General features: G+C 35.1%; 1 protein-coding gene across 1 annotated transcript in view; it reads left to right on the top strand.

The window, feature by feature from the left end:
- LOC129245344 (diacylglycerol kinase 1) overlaps positions 1–24,632 on the top strand; it is a 293,249-nt gene that overhangs the window by 204,576 nt on the left and 64,041 nt on the right. The window contains exons 10-12 of the mRNA XM_054883446.1: positions 5,792–5,900; positions 8,607–8,738; positions 13,745–13,956. Of these exons, the coding sequence (XP_054739421.1) occupies positions 5,792–5,900; positions 8,607–8,738; positions 13,745–13,956 (453 nt within the window). The remainder of the gene's footprint in view (positions 1–5,791; positions 5,901–8,606; positions 8,739–13,744; positions 13,957–24,632) is intronic.

A 24,632-nucleotide genomic window follows, 5' to 3' on the forward strand; every position in this document is an offset into this window, starting at 1 on the left:
AGCGCTTCGTAACTTAGATTTGAAATGGATCCATCTTGAGAGCTGTGATAGAATTCAACATTACTGCAAATCTTTTCAGATTGACTTTGCTTCGACTAAAGACTCTTTCATTAAACTTCTTACAGACGGACATTATTATGATATTTTTTGTGTAAAAATCTATATAAGCCTTTAAGCCATTTTATTTTGTTGACTAATTTTTAATTCAATAAATAAGTAAACAATTTCCGAACTCTGATTTCTCCACAGTAGCAAGTAGGGAGATTTATTCCACATCCTCAGCATTTTTCACTTATTTTTCTCATTTAACTGAAGGTTTTAATTAAACAATTTTATTTCTTTAACTGAGTTTGATGTTGCTTATTTTAACTCAATTTCGTCTACCTTGCCCCGTCAAGTTACCAACAAGAACAAAAACTGCAAACAAATTTCCACTTTGCTTCTGCAAATTTTGTTTTTGTTACGTATAATTAAGCTCATTTCCTTCCAATTGGCTATACTTTTCCACTTTACGCAAATTGCCTCTTTACATTGATGACCTTCCGGCAAGCAAATGCTCGCATTTCTCTGCCCGTATTTTATAAAAATCATTGGTATACATTTCTTTCATCGTCGCCTTAATATGAGAAAAGCAATAGTAAAAAATACATTCTGACAAAAAAATATCGGGAATTGTTCATTTGAAAAGCGCGTATTATACATATATATTTCTAAAAATTTTTTTTTGCTGGAGTGTTGGTACGAGTACACCTGTCCTCTATTGGGCCTCTTCTATTCGCCATTCTAATTTAAGGCAGCTCTCTTTCCACATTGCCGACATATGTTCATTTATACCAGTTGCTTCATCTATTCGCCACTTGCGAAAAGAAGAGGCCCATAGTGTCGCAGAGTTTGAGCGTGATCTGTCAATTAGCTTGCTTTTAGCATTTAATTATATCAGTCAATCGCAGGTGTGCTCTGCAATTTTCACTATGGATAAAAATATCGAGCAAAGAATTTGTCTTAAATTTTGTGTTTTGATCGGGATTTCATGTGCCGAATTATAGAAAATTTTGTAAAAAGCCTATGGTTTTATCAAAAACACGGGTCTATTAGTGGTATAAGGCAGAGGGCCAAGAAGTCGTGGAAGACTTGCCCCGATCTGGTCGCGCATCAACGTCTTCAACGGATGAAAACGTCGACAAAGTCAAGGAAATGGTATTGGAAAACCATTATTTAAATTCGAGGGAGGTAGCTCGTGACCTTAGCGTGTCTCACAAATCAATTGTAATTTTTCACACCATCCATTGGGCATGAGACGCGTGGCTGTTATACTCGTTCCAAGAGAGTTGAATTTCTTTCAAGAAATTCATCGGAAGAAGGTGGCTGAGCAAGTGAATTCGGACCCAACTTTTATCCACCGCATCATAACAGGTGATGCGACGTGGTTATATGAGTTTGACGTGCAAACCAGTCAACAGGAGGCTCAATGGCGCTATCCACATGAGCCGCAACCACGTCAAAGCCGGTCAAAAGTGAAAGTTATGCTCCTCGTTTTCTTCGATTATCATGGTGTTATGCAATCGAAGTTCGTTCCAAATCATTCCATGGTAAATAAGGAATATTATTTGGATGTTATGTGACGTTTGAGGGAGAATGTGCATAGTAAATGGCCCAATTTGTGGAAAGAAAACTCATGGATCCGGCACCATGATAACGCATCATCTCACAAGACTCATATTGTGAACATTTTTCCGAAGTATCATCAAATAACCACCATATTCACCGCAACTAGTTTCCTCTGACTTTTTCCTTCTCCCAAAACTTAAATTGCCACTCCGCAAACGCCGCTTGAGTCGACATAGGCCATTAAGGAGAAATCGCTGAAGCAGCTGAAAAAGATATCTTCAAATGCTTTTAAAAGGTGCTTTGATGGCTTTACTAATTGTTGGCATAAGTATGTATATTGCTTCGAGTGGAGCCTAGTTCGAAGGCGCCAAATAAAATTTTGATGACTAAAAAATTATTTTGCGTATTATTGCATTATAATCGCCGCACACAATTCCGAGCACTCATACTACACTCGTTAAAAGGATTTTCCGAACGTGTATGAGTGTCCACAACGATAAGTTCAGAGCCAAACTCTTCGAACTCTAATCGCAAGAGAATTCGGACGCCACAGAGTGCTATTTTTAAATTATTTTATTTTATTATTACCCGCAAAAAAACATTTTTATGGATGTGCAATCGGTTGTGGCAACTAATCGGCGTAATTTAGCCAATTTAAACAAGCTTCTCTGGAACTCTTCCAACTCTCTTACCAGTTCTTAGGAAATAAATGTAATGATCTTTCAATTTGGTGCAGAAATAGAAATAGATTTATCACTCAATTTACACTCGAATACAACCAAGCGCATCCCAGGCGGTTTCTTTGCTAATCGGAAATCGGACGCGGTAATCTTTTCCGTCATATAACTTAAATAATTCTGACCGAGATCTATTTTATTTTATTCGCCCCACAGTGGAAGCGACATTGAGCGCGATTTATGCATTTTAAGATGTTAAGGAGTTGAATTCAAATGGGTGGGTGCGCGATTACAATTTGCTAGTGCACAGATTGGAAATTCCATGCATGAAACACCAAATTATAGAAAAAAGTGTTTCTAATAGTGATCGCCCCTCGGCAGGGAATGGCAAAACATCCAAGTGTATAACTGCCAGGAAAAAGCTCTTCATAAAAACCATCTGCCATTCGGAGGCGACATAAAACTGTAAGTCTCACCATTTGTGGAAAAACTTTAAGAGAGGAACTCGTCCAAACACCCAATAAAGGGTGTAAGCGCCAATTATTTATTTATGTATTCGGCCGCCATTCGGAATTCACAGAGAGGTCGTTGGTTCGAATCTCGGTGAAGGCAAAATTAATAAAAAACATTTTTCTAATAGCGGTCGCCCCCCGGCAGGCAATGGCAAACCTCCGAGTGTATTTCTGCCATGAAAAAGCTCCTCATAAAAATATCTGCCGTTCGGAGTGGGCTTGAAACTGTAGGTCCCTCCATTTGTGGAACAACATCAAGACGCACACCACAAATAGGAGGAGGAGCTCGGCCAAACACCTAACAGAAGTGTACGCGCCAATTATTTATTTTTATTTATTTAAGATTTGAAAGAGTGGAAGAAGATGGAGCTAATACAATTCTCTTTCTACTGGAGAGTTGACAGATTTGAGTTGCCAGAAGTGTTTCATCTTAACTCATCCGCAACTTCAACGTCTTCAACCATCTCAAATCTCTAGACTCCAAGACTTCTGGATGAAGACACAGATAATTAAAACAAAAAATTTCAAAGTTAGTCAGAGGCCACACCTAAAACAGGTTGTAACCGCCAGCTATATATGTATATATATATACAATTCCGATGCACACGTGGCCAGAAGGATCTCGCAACCTTGAAAATTCGTATAATTACCCAGTGCTGTCTTCAAGTCAACTTAGTGAATATTGGGGAAAAATAAGAACTTGCTGTTGTTTCCTCTTTCCGGGAGGGGATAACATGCAGGCAAAAGGATTCCAGTCCTCTCGCGGGGAAACCACTTCGCGGTCTGCTATACATACTGAATGGTACAGCCAACATCAGACTCATCTGGTCCTCAAATAATTTGAAGGAATCAGCTGATTTTCTGGCATAACAGGCGTGACGGCGGTTTGTTTTCTGTGTTGGTGATATAAGAAAAAATTAAGCAGCCATTGCTAATGTTACTTCGTTCCCGTTTGAACAACGGCTGATTGGACGAACGTAAGAATGAAATGGGCGTACACAATTTTTGCTGCCGAATCACCTATGACCTGTAACCAAAGTTACTCTTACAATTTTGCTTCGGATGACCAATTTTGTTTCATCGAACTCGGCTATCTCCACTTAGAACAGACTACAATTCTCCGCTTTCTTTTCTTTTACACCCAACCTCAAGCCATACGTGAACAGGTTCAGTTTTTACTCTAATTGCTGCAAAATGCACAGCTCCTCCCTTGAGGGAATGTGAATATAAAATTTTCCGCTCGAAACTCGAAAGAAATACTCAGTAGACTACTTAGTTGTTTAAAAAAATTAAAAATTTAAATACAATACTTTAGACAGCATAGTTTAAATAAAGCCCTTAAGGGAAAGCAAAAATTTTTCGTTTGTGAAACAGTAGTTGGGGAAAGCGTGCGGTATTTTACGCATTTTGTTCATATTTCTTTAACAACTGGAATTGATCCAACTTGAATTGTTTCCGTTCATCGAAAATGTGTTCACTTTTAGCATACTTTGAAGAAAATATTTTTGCCTCGAAGATATACTTCTTATTTCCTATGACTTAAAAAGCATTCTCCGCAAATTTCCTTTTATTGTATGTAAACGCCTTTAATTTTATACAGAAATTTCCCAATTTGCGCCAGATATTTCGCATAAGCAAAATGCCATAGAGGAAAATAAAGGAAGAAGCGAAACATTTGAGATTCCTTGCACAAAATTTCAAATAACATCAAAGCATTTATTTTACGACTATGCCTCTTTGCTTTTGTTTTTGTTTATCTTTTATCAGTATATTTTGTATGCTGTTTATTTCGCCGCAATGTGGCTGAAAATTATATAAATTTCCAGCTGTTCTACTATCCATACAAACGACTTTTTTTAACTTTACTGCCATTTTGCTATTTTCATCTGCTACTCATCTCCATCAGTCATCGTCTGTAGCGCGCCTTCCTTGCGCCTTTGATATCCTTTCTTTAACTCTAACGCTGCCTCAGCCTTAGCCTCGGCATTAGCAACGTTCCGCGCAGTTTGGTTATTCGGAATTAAATTGCAATGGAAATTTTTGTAATGAATTCGCTGGGGTAGCGCCTTAACACTGCCAGGCAACCGCCATTAACTCTTTTTCGGCGTGGCAACCAAAGTAGAGGGCGAGAGCGAAAACAACAATACAACATGAAAGAAAAGAAAGAAGAAGCACAGCAGCAATCGCATGACGATGTATGATTTGCGTTTTTCAAGCTCATTTGGCACCCAGGGCATCTCAAATTCGGGATGCATACATACATACACACATACATGGTCATTTATGTTACTGCTACCACCTCACCCTACTTGAGCATACATTGACGGAGATTACTCATACGCCCTGTGCATAGTTGCTACATTAACTTACATACATATATGTTTCATATACACACCTATACATACACTTGTGCTCACATAATTAAGTCACCCAATATTTTTACAATTCTCGAAATATTTTTCATGTTACATTTTTTTGTTAATTTTTCACAAAAATATAGTTCATTGTGCAACGAAAATTGTATAAATCAAAGTGCGAAATTTTTCACAAAATTCACAAAAATTTTACAACTTTCAAAAAAATTGTCATCAAAACTTTCAACTTTTTAGTTAGAATCTTTAGATAGGTTCTACTGTCTAGTTTTATAGCCCATTAAATTTTAGTTCAATAAAGTGTTCGGAAGTTTTTTATATGGAAGAAAATATTTCACATCGTATACCAAAAATATTGGCAAAAATATACTCAATTTTTGAGCGACTTCAAACTTGCACTTTGTTATACTAAAAATAAATTGATTATAAAACTGCATGCTTAGAAAATTTCTAAAAATTGTGATTAAATTTTTCTGATGACACATTTTTTCATAAAAAACGGGAAAAATTGGTCATGAAATATATTGTGAATCTGATAAGGAGATACAGGGACTTAATTATGTGGGCACAAGTTTATTTTAGCCTTCTCCTAAACTCTTTATTCTTCTCCTTTTCCCTCCAGATTCTGCAAGACATGATGGTGGAAATCGACTACGATGCCGATGGCACAGTTTCACTGGAAGAATGGCAACGCGGCGGCCTCACAACCATTCCACTACTTGTATTGCTGGGTAAGTATTGTTGAGCGCGTTCATAGGGTTCACGACAGGGTGTATTTGTTCAACTAAAGACAAAAGTGACGGAAACTTGTACAAGTAAAATGACTACTTAAACTAACTTAGGTCAACTTGAGACACTGAATTTCTGTGAAACTTTACTGACTTTTAGTCTTTGCAAGCGTTGATTTGTTGATTGTTTTGCTTGTTTAAACTTTTAATCAACTAAGTCTTTTTATTGATTCACAGTATAATTATGTGCAAGTACGTTGTTTTATTTATGTTATGCTCTTCTTGCACAAATCACTGGGAAGGTAGAGATTACGACAAATTTGCCTGAGAGGTTACAACTTTTACGTTTAGACTAAATAAGAAAGTTATTCTCAGAGTTTGTTTAGTATGTATGAGTGCAAGTTTGTGCATGACTTTATTGTATGTCTCTATTTCCATCCTAACTAAGGAGTATTCCAAGAACTTGAATGATTTTCTACAACTTCAGAGAAGAAAGCGCATAATCGACTATGGCATTTGTACGAGCCACCTTTTTCAAAATCCCCATACGATGCAACATGATATCAAATAACAAAGGAGGTCAAACTTTTCAATTATTAAATTACACTACTATTTTGTTCCACATTAACATGTATCTTTCCAAAAGAATCACATACAACAAAAACTCGGAGGCATTAGGAACTTAAGCTCAAGATTCACTATCATCGTTACCGATACTTCTAAGCTAAATGATTGGTTAGATAGTGGGATTCACTAAGGCTAAATTTACATACACTTAGCCACAATATAGTGGCTAATAAGCCAATATAGTGGCACTATACTATAGTGGCGTAGTTCAGACTGAATTGTTAGTAATTAAGAAAAATCTGACGTGAGATTTGTCATCAGCGATCCCAAAATCCCCGAGTAAGCTAAGTCGATCATCAGTGAAGTGAATGGATCTCATCAATGTGGCTTTAGACATTGTAATCAATCGTCAACAGATACTCACAGTAGGCAAAATTTTCGAGAATATTCACAAAAGTATAATCGACCTTTACGAACACTTTGTTCGTTTTAAGGCCGCCTGCTACAGCAAAAAAAAAGAAGTGATATATTTGTCGTGATATATGAATATAGCATCTATGCAGTGGAGCGTATGAAACACCAAATGATAGGAAAGTTGTTTTGTCCCTTGTCTCTCGACAAGTCATCGCAAACCTCTAAATACATTTCTATGTATCATGAAAAAGCTGAAAAAGTGAAGCAACATCAAAAGGATTATTGGAAATGGCCGTCAAATAAATAAAATTGTCCAAAACATTTCCTGCGCTTCAGGGATTCATTGTTCACACGGAAATGTGCTAATAAAAAATCATGAAACATGTTAGTGCTCTTCAATTGAGTTGCATAAGTCTCAAAAAAATATTAGCAAATTATATTAATATTTTTTTTAATTGTACATAAATATTATTGGACATAAATATAATTGTACATATTTGCAATTTTTTACACTAACCTAAAAAAACGAAAAATATCTGGCAGTAGTTTTTTACGTCAGGCTTCTGTGTCTTCCACACGACACTAAGAAGTTACTTCTGGTAGCGTCGCATGCGAGTCAATATGGATGTAACGGTTATGGGAACAGTTTACCCCCTTTTCAACTTCTTGAAGTTACTGTTTTGCCACTTCTGTGATATGAAATGCAAATTGAGAGCAAGTGGATTTTTTTTTTTTGGTAATTGCTATGCCTTTTATTTTTTAACAAATTTGTATTTGAAGTTTTTAAAACTTCTGATTGGGTTACCTTTCAGAGAGCGTTGAAAAAACATGTCAAGTTTTCTTTTCTTGTTAGAAGCAAAAGAGAGTGCGAGCCTAACACACCCTATTAATATACTCTGATAGGAATGAATTATCCCTTATATTTTCCTTCAACTTTTACTCTTTAAGAATAACTTGCCACGACAAATAATATATATCAGTTGCAAGTAATCTATAAATAAAAAATTTCGCAAACCGCAAATGTTTGTATAAAATAAGTGCTGAACCAAATAGCCGTTACTAGTTACCGTTAGCTCTATCTACCACATACCTATACTTGGACAACGGAAGCAGCTCAACCGAAATATTAGTAGCTTATAAGCCCTCAACCATCTACGATGAGAATTTAAAATCGAAATGCTCCATTCTAAAGTCACATACACACACACATACTCCGACGTTTTTCATGTTCAAAAAAATAAAATAAAAAATAGTAATTTATTTGTGTGTGTGCATGTGTATGAACGTCGCTTTGCATACTTTCGTTGATTCCACAACGGGGTGACGCCATCAATGCACGCAAAACGTTTGAAATTCAAAGTGCGTCGTTAACGTCTTCGCGGTCGTCCGCTAGATGATTCTCTCTCAACTATACTACTCAACCAACGCTCGTTCACCCCAAATTTTCAGAAGATAGCCATACTGAAAAAGCTATTACTTTTTACCATTACATATTGCTTTAGTGACAGCGCTGCTTTGACAATATTTGCATGGCGCACACAGGTTGACACACTCGAAAATGAACTTAGATGCGTCTGCTCAATTTTATTTATTTTATTTTCACTCATTTACGCCTTTACGTGTGTGCGTGTGGGAAGAAGGGGATGATTGGTTTTATTTTCACTTTTATTTTTATTTTATTTGAAATGCTCTCGCTCTTATTTTACACATATTTGTTTGCCATTTCAGGCGTTGACAATACGGCATTGAAGGAGGATGGCATCCATGTGTGGCGCTTGAAACATTTCAGCAAACCGGCGTATTGTAATCTCTGCTTGAATATGTTGGTCGGCCTTGGCAAGAAGGGTCTCTGCTGTGTGTGTAAGTATAACCACAAGTGCATGTGTGTGTGCCAACTGTATGTAATTTTGTTGTATATTACATTTGCATGTGCTTTAGTGCATTTCCGGTTCGAGATGAAGTTCATTTTAAACACCGGAAATTCAAATAACTCAGTAAGTGAAAAGTTAAATTGGAAATGGGTAATGGGTGATGGCATATGGGAGGCACAGCAAACGAGTATATTTACTTAAATTTACAATTTACAAACAGGCATACAGATAAATTCGCATTTGTTTGCACAGCCGAGTGCACTACATTTGCCGGAAATCATACGGCACGTAAACTGCTTCAAGGAATTGGCAGACCTGCGAAAACCAACAAAGCAACTTAACTGAAAGCTAAACAAGCTAATGAGTTTTGTATTGAATGCATCGAAATAAACCGTTTCTTAGTGCATAAAGTGATCATATTTGCATTAATTTGTTTTTGTTTTATTAATGAGTAAAATAAAAATAATAATTAGAAATCTTTTACAGGTTACAGATTTTTTTTAATGGTGCATACCTTTTGAAACACAGCTAGCAATTTCTATCAGGTATCTGTCATTAGGAGTTACCTCTAATTCGGCTAAAAATTAATTAAATTTTTTTTTACAAAGATTATACTTTCTCCATTAAATATGAAGCACAATTCCTACATGATTCAAATGACTAGTTTTACAGTAGACCATAGTGTGCCAGATTTCGATGTATACCCTCAAGAAAAACCAAGATAAATTATTCTTTACTCCAAAAAATGTGTTTATGTTTTTCTTCTAAATTAACCAATTCGTGTTTTTATATTCTAAAAATAAAAAAATATTTATGGATGGAAGAAGCAAGTGACTTTTATTGGCTTTTACTTTTTCATTTTTCAACAAATGTATTTTTTTAAAGTTTGAGAAAAAAATGTCACATATTTTCTTTTATGTCAGAAGCCAAAGAAGGAGTCTCTCACATTTTATTAATACGCTTTGAACAACCTATTCTGTCAACTGAATTTCTCACCATATTTTTAGGAAATTTGCACTTTTCTCACAACTAGGTTTCATATTTCAAATATCTCATTCTCTCTTGGCATAGCTTTATTCTTAATGGCGTCTCACAAAAAAATGTTTAATGGCGTCTAATCGCAGCTTCTTGCCGGCTAATTGACATCGCACGTAAAGTTAGCTTTGTGGCAACAAATACAAGTAGTGCTCTTAAGATAATGGAATTTCTTGTAAATGTTTAATTTAGGTTAGTTAAAAAACGCTTGAAATCGGTCACACGCCTAGGGTACCGGCCATACAATTATTATAACAATTTTTAAATTATTTTATTTGCGAATTAATAAAAACATTCCAAAATATTCAAACATTTTATTCATGAACTATCATTTTTATACAATTCTACATAATATATACATACGAGTATATAGAAGCTTTCCCTTCAAATTTTATACCCAAAATTGAAAACATACAATAGTAAAATATTTTCCTTTCCTTTTCAAAATATTTTCCTTGAAAATCAATATATTTCTGCTTTCGCTTGAACAAATTTTCAAAGCGCATTTGTATTAACTTACAGGTGCATACCTCCAAAACAAGCTGTGAAAATTGTAATAAATCATCGGAAATTTCTCTTTAAAACTGAAATTCCGAAATTTTTTTTGATTAATTTTTTTGCAATTTGGCAAAGCAAAATAACCATTAGTATGGTGCTGTAATACCAATTTCTGTCTAACTATTAAAAACCAAAGTGGTCCTTTGGCATCGCCTAACCAACATTTGAATCAGAGTTACTCATTGTGGATGTATCGGTTTCGTCAAGCTGGCTTGTGGATTTTCCAAATTCCAATTGCCTTAATTCTGTTTGTCAACATGGACAAAACTAGTATGTCTTTTTAACTATGCAAACAAAAACTATTTACTAATTACTATTCTAAGAATAAAATAGTTGAATCCTCTCAGCAGCTGGTGCATCGTAACGAAATATCGATTCCTGTTTAGTACTTGGCATAATTTGAATAATCGAAAACAAATTATAAGAATTTTTATTCAAAATAGCTGCAGTCATGTTGATAATAAATTATGATGAATGAAAAAGTTTAAATTGTTAGGTTTTTGGTTTTAGTTATAATTTTTTAGTTTAATTTTAAATTTTTCCTTCTCATGAAATTTCACGCTCCCCAAGTTGAGCCTGTAACTCACCTAGGGGTTATTGCTATAATTCAATGATTATATCTTTTTCTACAGCTAGAAAGCCATACTAGTTTTTAAAATATTTTGCAGAATAGTTTCCATAATTTTTTTTTTTAATATAGGATATACTTAGTGGAAAATCATAAATTCAAAGTTTTATCACGCAATCATTTTTACTGGCTTAACTGGTGAATTGGTTAAAATTTTATTGATGATTTTATTTGATTGACATACCCCTCAAAATAGAAAAACCCCGAACCCTTGCGCTAAAATTAAAAAAAAAGTTTGCGCAAAAGCTAAACGAAGCTAATTTAAAATAAGAATGTGATTAAGTATCTAGAACGAGTTTCCCAGGCAATGTAATATATAAGTACTCAACGTAATTGAATGCAGTCATATTAGTTAGTAAATGCATATAATTAAGGGGGCAGCACTTTCTTCTTCAATTCTTTGCTTCTTTTTTGCTTTGAAATTTCATTTACAATCTAAAGAATATCTTCTCAATATTTAAACTTAGTCGAAAGTCTAAAAAGTGTCTATGAAGTCAGTGAAGTCATGAGCGTCGAATGAAAGATGAATAAGAACGAAAGTTTTTAATCGCGATTTTCTCTTTCTCTAAATACGTTTTTTTTCGGCGCTGTCGAATATAACTCAAAAAGAAATTAAGATATCAACTTAAAATTTTACAGGGATATTCTTTAGCATATTGGCCTTTACATTTGCCTAAAATTTTCTATTAATTATCATTAAAAGTATTGATTTGATCAATTTGTTTATAAAAAAGCAGTGTCACCTTTTCTTTTTCACTTCAAATTTTAATTGATTTTTTCGTTAAGGTAGGTAGGTAGGCAAAGTGGAATAAATTATTTTAGCGAAACATTTCTCTCTGGTTGATTTCAGTTGATTACAAGAGGCTGTACATTCGACGGCGCAAATTAAAGGATCCACGTTTGAGCAGCTGTAGTCCGCAATTTTATTTTATTTTTTTATAAATGTTGTGTATTCCTTTAAGCATTCATATTAATATATAATTTATTTTAGCACACTACCCGCCGTGTGTATAAATTTATGCTTTTTGTTGAACTTCACGAAACTCTCGTGTGCATACATTTGAGAGTGTCGATAACCGTTAATTTTATTTGCGAATCAAATAAAATTTGATTCGTTTGTTTAAGCTTAAATTTTACAGGGTTGCGTTGTTCAGTTCTTCTTTTGTCACGTCCAGCCATTCTTTGTCTGAAGTCTGTTGCGGCATCGCTCGTGGGTTAGCTCATACTTCAATATTTGTTTTCGCTTTGAATACCGTAAATAATAACTATTATAAATTACTATATTTCTAAATAAATATCTATATTTTAGTACTAAACTAAGAAATGTAATTTGCTAATGCTGAACCAAAAGAAGACGCCTATTATTGTTATTAAGAAACTACTTCAGGTGTACCGTTAATGTACAGCTTTTTACATATTATTTTTAGAAAATCATTTATTTATTTTTGAACTCGCATGCAAAATGAAAAGTTATCAAAACTTGCAAAAAAAATATAACGGTTATCGGGCATTATGGCGAAAAATCGTAAAAATTTAAAAAATGTAAGAAATTTTTTCTAATTTTTTTTTTAATTTCACGTCCTATAACTACCGGCTGAAAGAAAGTTGGAAGTTGACGAAGTATTTATTGGAAATCCTAGACTATGAGCTATCATTCGAGATAAATATAGTCTGCATAGAATCTAAACCAATAAAATTATGGAGTGTTAGGAAAAAAATGCCTTAAATTTGAAAATCGCCTCTACCTACAAAACGAATATTTTCACCCTTCCGCTTCCATACGATTTTTTGTTCCATCTCCTATTTTCCCACGTAAACGGTCTCTCGAAAAGCTGGTTTTTGATTCTTTTGAATTTCAACTGGCACCAGAGAAACTTTATTTATTTAATATGTTAAAATAACAAATACTCTCACTTTTCGCAAAAAATTATTGAAAAACTCGTTGTCTGGAGGAGCTGCCCCTTAAATAATTTTGCACAGCTAGCTTATTCAAATCAAATCGTGTGCGCTCATGTGAGCATGAGCTCCATGCGAAGAGATAATTTTTTTTTTTTTTGTAAAAATGGTCATACTTATTTATCCAAAGTCGTGAGTCCATTGGGAGAACTTTTTTACTAAAAGATATGGCGAAAATGTAATAGACTCCCTAAAGCGCTTTCCCACACATTTTCTTCTGTATGTTGAAATGTCTACAAAATGAAGAAGAAGCCTAAAATATTTGAATTTTTGTCTTTATTAGAAAACTATTTTCAAGCGAAATTCATAAATTGACAGCCAAAAAGTTTCTCACAAAGGGGAATTAATTGGCATAAATTAGCCATTCGCGTTATTTCAATAAACATCCATTTAGCAAACATGCACCGCACTCACGCATACCTATTTGTTCAAGTCCAAGTGTGTGAAAATATGCAAATAGTCATGTGTGAGCAAAGCCTTTTTGCGTTGGACATCAAATTTCAATTAACAAACGTTTTTCGACACATTTTTCTCTTCTCTTTTCAAAACCTATCAACTGCGGCATCCAACGTGGCGCACTGTGACTGAAAATGCCTATTTGCCGATGCATCTAACCAAATTAACAACTAACACGAACGACTACGAAACATCAAACCCAATGCAACAATAATGCACTACGTGGGTCCTTATGTTCACACACTGTTTATGGTGATGATGATGGTGATGGTGATGATGATGATAATGATGACAATCCTGACAACTGCTGTTTATGAATACAACAAAACTAAACCATGTAATACATAAACAACAAACAATAGTATGCAAGTACACTGTACATGAACGTTGCGTGCAACATGCACCCGCCTCTTGCATCACCACATATGTCAAATCGAAGAAGGCTAAAGGTGGCGGCGATCTGCTACATCACTGGGTCGAGGGTAATTGCTATGGTCGCTGCTCCAAATGTCGCAAACGCATTAAGGCATATCACGGCATTACGGGGCTGACGTGTCGTTGGTGCCACATGATGGTAAGTCTATAAATTTAATATGTTGATGTATTTAGATGTATGTAGATGTGGGTGCATGCGTTAGCAACAGTTAAATGGCATCAACGGAGTATGGGAGGAACGAAGAAAGAGAAGAAACAAGGAGTGAGTAGGCACTGACGAGTGGGTGATCTATAAATGGGCTAGTAATTTATAAATTTTCTTCATCTGTGAATAGTAGTGGTACAGTATTGGGTTAATCTGAGGCAGCTTTTTAGCAAATTTTTTTCATACCCAAATTTTTGTTCACTTAATCGTGGCAAAAGAATTGCAGAATCCGTCCAATGAGTTATGGATGATAAGAAAATATTAGAAATCTAACTGCAATTAGCAATAAAAATCTATGTACTGAGGAAATATTAAAGAGGTTGAATTTTATTTCTGTGTACTCTTGATAACACAACTTAGGTTAGATTAAGATAAATGGATGTACAAACGAGGATCCACTTGGACAAGGAATCAAATTCGCCCATTCTGATGCCACACAGAGAGGAAGACGAGGGCGAAAAACAAAACAAAACCCGAATAGGCGGGAAGAAGAGGATGGTGACTAAACGTAACTAATTATACTAACCACTTCAATCAGCTGATGAAATTCACCAGTTGCGGAATGTTTGGACCTGCTGTATCCATAACGGTGTATCCGATATAACAAAAAAGTGAGAGTCCAAATATCTGAATCTTAGCCGAGAGCAGGGCAGCTGACGAGCCATACAGCTCCTGAAGAAAGGACTTGAGGCAATCCCACCTAATGAACAATACCCAGTTAAGACACCCACCAGACATTCAGAAGTTCTATCGAGCGTCCCCGGTATACCTGTGATCAGAAGGATCGCACGATGTTCCATACCTGTCTGGCCAGCTCATCAGCCAAGCAGTTTTCCGCTATGCCACTGTAATCGGGAACTCAAATGAGCCTAATATCGAAGTATTCGCGACTAATTTCGAATGCAAAAACAACGAGCCCAAAGTCCTAATTGCCGCTTGGCTGACGAAGTGGTTATTTATCTCCCTTACAGTAATTGCAGAGGTAACCAACCAAACCACTGCTTCTTTAATTGCGGAAAATACTACAGTGGTCCGGTTGCCTAAACTTGAGCTTGATGGGGAGCTGTACGGAGATTATTAATAGTTTAAATATGCATTTTAATAAAAGCCCACTAGAATACAAAGTTTGTCTATGATAAATCGCAATTTATTGATCTCAAAACACAACCTTTCAAAGTCATAACCAATTTATTGTCCTAAAATGTATTCCTTATGACATTGAAAATAAAATTTGTTTATACAGTGAGTGTCACTAGAAGTCGTAAAGCTATCGTACTTTTTTTGCAATGTTTATTTTTTTTTGTTAATTTATTACACAAAATGGTCGATACTTCATCAGAAGCAATATGAAACTCTTCAAAATGCTTACGAAAAATTGACAAGTTTATTCAAAGTTTTAAAATATTAACCTATTTTTTTGATTTTGAATTTGATTCAACAAATTTAAGCAAGGTTTTAAAAATTTTAGTTAGACCTCTTAAGGCTCTAAGAATGCAAATTTATGGTTTATTCGAAACTTTTGAAGAACTGCTTTTTAAACTGCTGAAATCAGAACTAGAAATCAATTTTTGAGTTCCACTTCCACACTTCCCTCAACTCTCGTTGTACCTAAATACATATAAGTACATAAAGTTTCATAACTATTGCACAGGGACCTACTGACAAATTCATTTGCTTCTAAATTTAATTTTTATGAAAATATAGTTCATTCTCCTGCAGCAAACATATAATTAAAATTTTTTCACATTTTGTACAAAAATTTTTCAAAAAAATTCAACATATATTCATCAAAAGTTTTAATCAGAATTTTTGATAAATTTCGAATACTCAGTTTTATAGCGCATCCGATTCCTTATGAGGTTGCACTTCGAACTCATGGCCTTTTGTGCCCTTTATAGTACATATGAGTTTGGTATAATAAAGTTAAGTTCGACGTTTTGAAGTTTTTATTAATTTATTTGTTGAAGCGTTTTTTCCTCCATATACCAAATGGCCTTAGAGTTAAATTTCGAGCTTTGATACATTAAGAGACTTTTAGTAGAATTTTATGAAAAATATGTATGTGGTACGCTTTAACCCGTTATAGCCCTCACAAAAAAGTTACACGTTGCTTCTTCCATAGCACTGCTGAACACATCATAGCATTGCCTATCGCATAAATTTTTCCGCTTTCGCAACAAAAAAAAAATCTGCCGCAAACTCTCAAATCGCCAATATATACACGTATATTTTTCTATTTTTTCTCCTCTCTACTAGAATCCATTTTATGAACCTTGTCATTTGTTATTCTATTTTGTGTTGTACAGTGTAACTATAATAATAATAATAAAAATTAAAAAAAAAAATTAAATGGTTTTTAAACACAAAAATTTACTATATGAAGAATGCACTAAGAAGCCGTCTAACTTTTTTCCCAGTACTGTTTATTCAAGTATAATAGTAAAAGGATACCATAGAAAGGGGGCATTAGTCGTATGTGTCACTCGTCTATAAGCGGCTCAAGCTGATGGTTTGTGCACAGCCTTAAATCAGACTAAGAAGTGCAATAGTTAAGAACTCCATATATTTGTATGTACGTACTCGCTTATATGTATGCATATATATACAAGTCCATGCAAGGCTGCAGTTTGACGTATGTTGCCTGCCCGGAAATTACAACAACACTTGCAATCATGTGGTGCCGCCTTATTATTGCACTCTAGAAGTGTGTGCCAAAATGCATCAGTTGGCTTTTCAGAAGATCCGTCTCAAAATGAATTAGGTGCACCTTAAAGATGGTGGGTTTGCTGGTATTATGAATTAAATTGAAATAGGTGACCATCCTCTTTGTAAATCTGATATGCCCAAAACATGATATATGTCCACATAAATCTCAGCAAATTTAACTCCAATCAAAAGTTAGTTACCATCATTGAGTATTCCATTAGTGTTTGTGCCAAAATCAAAGCAAATCAAGTGCAAGTGCATAGTCAAATACATGCATATGTATGTATGCATGTATTGCAATGCAAATATAAAGCAAAGGTATTTAGAAACTCATCAAATTCAAATATCCTATGAATATTTAACTAGTTACAATAATTCTTAGGACAGGTATTTTACAAAGAAGTGAATAAAATATGTAATGTATTAAATACGGTAGCCACCCTAGCCGAATGGGTTGCTATGTGATTCCCATTTGGAAGAGCACAGATTCGGATCTCCGTCCATTCAACACCAAATCATTTTCTGATGTCCGTCACCACTCGGCAAGCAATGCAACCCTCCGAGTGTATTTCTGCCATGAAAAAGTTCCTTAGAAAACATATCTGTCGTTCGGAGTCGGCTTAAAACTGTGAATCCCTCCATTTGTGGAACAACATCAAGACGGACAGCACAAATAGAAGGCGGAACTCGATCAAGTACCCAATAGAGGGTGTAAAAGTCAATTATCTGTATAAATATTATATTTTAATTATTCTAATTTTTTTATGTTTAATAATTATTATTGTTATTCTGCCACAATATTTCAGGAAAATATTCAGGACGTTAAATTAAAATATTAATCGAGTATTTTTAAACAAAAAATTGTTTTTCGAAATATTCTTTCTAAAAAATAACCTCAAGAAATTGAAATTTAAAAGATAGATTTTCGATGCACTTTTTGATTACTTTTATTTTGAAATTAAGTTTAAGGAAAACTTGAATAACTCAACTAAATCTTGATCGATTTAGACTTCTATGGTACGTGGCAAATTTTCACATATATCCTTTTAATGTTTTATTTCTTCATGCAAATCTTTAAAGCTGGAACTCTTCTAACATCTGAAGTGAATTTTTGGGAAAAATATCTTTCAAAATTAGTTTTATTTTTTTTTTTTTTTCAAATAGATCAAGGGGGTCAGTTCTCGTTCTGTGTAAACGTGAAGTGAAAAAAGTTGACATTTTCGTTTTCACAGACACTTGACTCTGTTCCATTTATACTGTAGATATGAAACTTTTGCAAATATTGTATGATATTCAAATTTCAAATGACATTCGTTTTGATGCTAAAGGAAACTTTAAGAATATATACTGCAAATAATTACTTTGCTGGATTTGGCGCAAAGAGTTCGTGATGAGTAAAGTAAATTAAATTAGTAAATTTAATCCAGGAATTTGTTGATAGTGCTGAGACGCTCACTTCGCTATGGACAGAATCCACCAACGATGGGGTTTATTTAGAAGACTTTGAGGAGCCTGAAATACATGTTAGATCACGTACAAATAGTATTTCAAGTCGTGATATTTTGAACATAGCAAAAACGCAACTTTTGCAGATAATTTTTATTCATTTATTTTTTTCGATTCGTTTTTAATAAAAACGTCAAAAGCTACATTTGTTTAAAACTATAGCTTAAAGGTAATTCAATTGTACCAAAATATTAAAACTTGAAATATTATAAAAATACGAGTACATACATACTTCAAATAAGCTCTTTTTCTTTGGAAAGAAATATTTTTTAAGTATAATATTAATTATATAATAAAATATGCCTACAGTGGCCCCCAGATAAAGTTACCGAGTGTTCACTTTTACAATATTTCCTATATTTTTCGTATACAATTGTGTTTTCGTTAATTGTTTATATAATATTACTTGACACCCCCTCAATAAACTACTAAACTGTGCATGTTGCACCCCACCTGCAGCGACACCCGAAAAACATTTGGAATAAAAGTAGGCTTTGAAACTATGACAGTTTTTCAAATAAACACAAATAAAATAATTTTAATGCGGTTTGCGTAATGAGAAAGCTAGAATAAAATGTGAATTCAAAAATTTAAAAAAACAACAGTTTATTTAACAGCTTAAAAATCGAATCACAACGCAAACACAAGAAGATCAAGGATTTGACTTCATATTGACTTCATATGATATTGACTTTTGTAAAAGTAGAGTTCATTCTACAGCAATAACCATATACATATGTATGTAGATCCTAGTTCAAAACTTTGGGCAAGTTAAAAAACAGGTCGAATTTTTATTGAATTCTTCAATTTTGTACACAAAATTTTTAGAAACCCCTCTGGTATATAGAGTTTTGTAGCCACGCAACAATACTTCCACTTATGCGCTCGCCACGGACCTCCTTCTTTCACACACCTTCCAGTTTTTCACACACAAATTGTCAGTGAAAAGAATATTTTCATATCCACATACACACAAATTGTCAGACAAGAAAATTTTCCTATCAACATGCACACAAATGGTTATTGAAAAGAAAATCTTCATATAATAATCATTTCTTCACGGAACGTGAATCGAAAGTTTAATGAAAACGGTAAAAAACTTTTAATTTCACTTTTACACAGAACGAGAATTGACCGCCAGCGCACGTATGTATGTCTTATTATTTTTCCGAAATATTTTGGTGAAAGTCTTGAAATATAATAAATTTTGTAATTTTGATGTAAAAACCATATCGATTCCTTCGTATAAAGAGTGATTTACTGTGTATCTGCTTACTAGCCTCCATACTCCGTGCCACTCTCTAGAGAATTCCTGTCGAGATGCCATTAAATTCACGCCCAATATTTTCATTTAGTGCTGAGATGGTCGCTGGGTCTGTTTCATAGATTTTACTTCCTCCATAGGAAAAAGCCGATAGGGTTAGGATCGGGCGACCTTGGTGGATATGTCACCAAAACGACTCACAAGTTTTTCAGGAAAGAAATCACGCAGTGTCGCCATGGTTTCTCTGGCCGATAAAAGAACTGTCTACATAAATTTCAGTCCAATTATTTCACTGCTTGGTAATGCACAGCAAACCATCATCTTGGGACACATCATCGACACATTAGTAGTAAGTTCTGTCCTTTAGGTAACCAATAACGACAATTTTACGTAATTAAATAAATAAATAGTGCACTTCTGTTAGGTGTTCAGCCGAGTTCATCCTCCTATTTGATGTTGTTCCACAAATGAAGGGACCTACAGTTTTGAACCGACTCCGAACGGTAAATGGTTTTTATGAGGAACTTTTTCACGGCAGAAACACACTCGGAGGTCCAGCTGGGCCCGATCGTGGGCTGTTTGCTATCGAACTTGTTGTCCGAAGCCTTCGTATGAGCGAATCAAATCTTCACATGGGGCAACACGTAATTGCCGAATATTGTAAGGTGAACAGAGTTTCCGACTAGCAGTTACACACAAATTATTGACCTTCATATAACAACTAATTTTGTCACCGGACACCCTGTACATACACAAGACGAATGGTGTATTCGCAATGTATGTAAGATAAATTAAAGTAGAACAAAAAAAGACGAGGTAAATTAGAATAAGGTAAGACAGAGTAAGATAACATAAGATAAATTAAGATATGATATTGAACATGAAAACCAGCGCTTCTGGTAAAAATGGTGTTTTTAGCTGCATGAGAACTATCGATATCGGGCAAACTGTGTTGACATTTCTGTTCAGTAAAGTTTGGAATGAATTTTTCAAGCCAGAACAATGTTTTCAAAGTGTGGAAATTTACTTTGAAAGAAATACATTTGTTCGCGAAGTTCATAGAACGAAGAAAATGCCGATTTAGCTATTTGTTGTTCTTCTCAACTTGTTGGCCTATGCCCTTCTACTACGTAAAAATTTTACATAAGAATCTTGGCTTATCCACTTATACAAAAACTACCATCGTCTACGACGCAATTTTGCTCATTGCGCTCATTTAGATATATTATTCAGATTTATTGGAATAAGTAGTCAAAAATTGGACTGAGCGAATGGGCCATGGGCATACTCCGGATGTTATATTCAAAAAAATAAATGCCATCAAAGTATATATGGGCATCATGATGACAATGAGATCATGAGACAATGATAATAGTTTCCCGTTTAGTTTTGATTTGTTTCAGCAAGTGTCAAAGTGACCAATAACACCAGCTGTCAAAATATTTTGTGAGGTTTGTCATTTCATCATACATCGTTTGTTAAACGTGGGGAAATTATTAAAAGATATTTTAACAATTCCGTCGCAGCTGCAAATACAGAAATTATTGCTCAAAATACAAAAAAATTGCTCAGCAGAAGTAGGAAGAAGCAAATTTGTCAAATTGTGTCAGTATTCGACAACGCGTCAATGCATCCAAAACGAGTGGAAGTTTATTTCGAAACAAAGAAGCAGACATCGTTATCGTCAATGGCCTTCGCGCAGTTAACCAAAGCTAAAAAGTAACAGTTACACACATAGTTGCAGTCATATTGTGAATGAAGGCAAGTGGAGAGGGACTCTTGTCAGCAAACAAACAGCCGATTTGAGTTGATTTTCTTCTATTCAGGTCCATACTATTATAAGGTGTGAAAGCATTTATAGTATCCATTGCGATACTTGGCGACAGTAACGGACATAAAGAAGGACGACCTCTGCTTGGCAAGGATCAAATGAAGAACGAGTTTACTTCAACAGTAATGATTTTTAACATTTCCTGAGAGACAAGAGAATCATTAAAGAAGTAGACTTTTGCTAAAAGGTGACTTGCTTACATCTTTTCACTTAGGAACACAAGTATTTTAGAAATATAGTTCAAGTTCTGACACAGATGCACTAATTTTGCTTGAAGATTCTTAACTCTACTGCATTATCCTAAATTTAATAATGCCACAAATGAAAAAAATAACAAAAGAGCACTCGCTCAATAATATCTGCAACTCAATACAAATAAGTCAACTTAAAGTACCACTGTGAAGTCTCTACAATCTCTTCATGTGCTCAATACGCAGCTGTCAACTCAAGCTGCGTTCGCCACCTGTCACGCCCACTGCAGTGCGTATTCTTTTTTGTTCAACCTCACACTTAGGTTAAGCAACGGAACTGCAACATTGCAACACTTGTAGAAAAGAAAATCCCCTGTTTTCAATACACTTGCGCAACCCCTCGTCGTCAATCAAAGTCATTTGCCATTCCGTAGTTTGAAATTCGCTATTCGTTCTGTGACACTGCTTTTCTGTCTACAGTTTATTTCATTTACATATTATACATACATACATATTTGTACGAAATTTGTTTTTTCTTTTTTTTACAACAAGTGTGAATTTGCATATGTTTATACATTCTGCACTTTTACCGCAGCTACCACTTCACAGCCACCCTATTTCGCTACTATTTCCACGGCTTTATTGACAGCAATCCGCATTTTTAATTTGACATGCAATGTTGCAACAATAATAATGTAACTTTCATGGTGCAGTTCATTTGCATTTCAGCTCCTCAACTCGCTCCCCAAACGCAGCACATCATGTCTCTTGTCTCCTAGCGCTGCTGCAATTTGTATTGTTGGATTTGCGAAATTGCAAACTGAAGTAATGCATAAATGTTTTCGTTACATATTAATATGTGAATGCTTGTGTGCGTGTATGTGTAGGTGATGCGTATTTGTATTTGGATATGTCACGCAAAGAAATAATAGAACCGCGTGTACATTGCGGCAGTAATGGGTAAGTCATGCTGTAACGCTGTTTATGAGTTTGCTAGGTAATTGACTTCAATGGCGGATTTATTTTCTAGTGAAGAACGTGTTTAACATAATATAACCTAACAACATGCAATTAACAGTATTGTCTCTTGGAAAATACTATATATGTATATATGCGATACATTTTTGATACAATAACAGTAACTAGTTCACCCTTAGTACTAATAGAAGGCAGTTAGTAACTAGTTACAAATCGTCCAAGCCAGTAATGCGAAAGAGTAAGTTTTAGGTTTTTAATGCCTAAGATTTTACTGATTTATTTTACGACTCAAAGGCCAGCTGAGTTGATTAAAATTCGAAAATTCAAGAGCAGTTCGAGAGCAAAATCGAGAGCTTACACGTACAGCTGAGTGTTCGAATATCGGTGATTTCTAAACCTTTAGTCAGTTAAAGGTAAGTAGTGGTAGGAAACTAACACTCAAAAGACTCTCATCATGCTCGTCCTAATGTATGGCTTAGAAGCTTGGACGATGACAATATCCGATGAGGCCTCCCTTGGAGTGTTTAAGGGAAAGAAATTCGGACCTTTGCACGTTAGCAACGGCAAATGGAAGCAAGCATCCGAATCTTATAAAAATATATATATTACAACCGGCAACACACAAGCACATTTAAAAAGTGATAATAGCGTTTCAAAAAAAGTCCTTCGACAGTTTTGTGCTTGATGAAATCAGTCTTCCGTAATAGAGGTAAAAAAGAGGAAATTCGATACATTTTTCAATACTTTTACGACCAAACGGAAAAGTCGGATCAGATGGTCAGCATTTTTCCCCCTGTTTTTGAACCCAAATGCATCAACCAAACTGCACTTTCAACGATCATTTACTTGTAATCTGGGCATCGAAGATATGGCAAACTCCGGTAGGCCAATCGGCAAAAATATCAATAAAATCATAGACATCCAGGATAACCCCAACTATGTTAATTTCATTGCAAGTGTAGAATATAGAGCAGGCTGCCAAGAAAAGTTTTAATGCAACAACACGACTTCAAGCGAAACAGGAGCGAAGAGAGAGGAATGGTATATCTCCGAGTGTAACTCTGCCATAAAAAAACCTCCTCATAAACAAAAACCATCTGCAATTCGGAGTCGGCTTAAAACTGCAGGTCCCTCCATTTGTGGAACATCATCAAGAAGTACGCCACAAATATAAGGAGGAGTTCGGCCGAACTCCCAATGAAGGCTGTAAGCGCCAACTATATAGTGGTCTCATAAGGCTATATCTGAAAAATGTAGTGGGAAAGCATTTAAAATCTAGTGCAGACAACTATGTCAATGCGTATAACTAACTTTTTCCACGTCAAATCAAATCGTATTTTACATCATATTGGCGTCAAATCAATCCAACAAATTTTGTCATTTTCGCAGGTAACCATTTCGTCGTTTTTTAAGTAGTCAATGAAAGTGAGCCCACACCATTGCCATACGGTGTCACTTGTGCTGGTACCAGCGCACAAAAAAAAGGAGTTGCAGTAGTCAATAGTTCTAGTCGATGATGAAGTAGAGCTAGCAAACTGTCGATGTGACTATAGAAATTTTTTAATTTTTTTGCTTTACAATCGATTGCTTTTATACTCTATCGATAGTAGAAAAGACCCCTTTTATTAATTACACATCACTTGTAAGCCAAAAGAATTCCATTTAATTCAACTCTCATTGGTGTTGGCGGACTAAGCATGGAGAAGGTCTTGATTGATCTTAACCAGAGATCAGGAGATCTGACGCCATTGTTGAGTTTCAGCCATGTTTCGACAAAAAAAATTATTTGTATCCCGGCATCATCCGCGACAAAAACTGTTCTACTCTCCAGCAATCGTCGGGTTACACTCAAAGCCCAGTAAGTTGACAATTTCGAGAGAAGCATTGCAGTCTAAAACTTTGAGCGAACTATCGGCTATTGTCAGGGCCACCATTGGCTCAGGCGTTCATCAAAATCGCAGGAAGGTTGTTATTCTTGCTGAACTAACCACTGAGATCTAAATGTCATGCGAAACGATGCCACCGACGTTCGGTTTTGACAAACGATTCAAGACTGAACTGAGGACGAATTCCTCACCGAGGAAGTATTTTATGCCTTCCAAGGTACATATGAATTATGGGGCCAGTTTGTGGC

This window comes from Anastrepha obliqua, chromosome 4 (genome assembly GCF_027943255.1).
Source record: "Anastrepha obliqua isolate idAnaObli1 chromosome 4, idAnaObli1_1.0, whole genome shotgun sequence".
Taxonomy (NCBI): Eukaryota; Metazoa; Arthropoda; class Insecta; order Diptera; family Tephritidae; genus Anastrepha; species Anastrepha obliqua.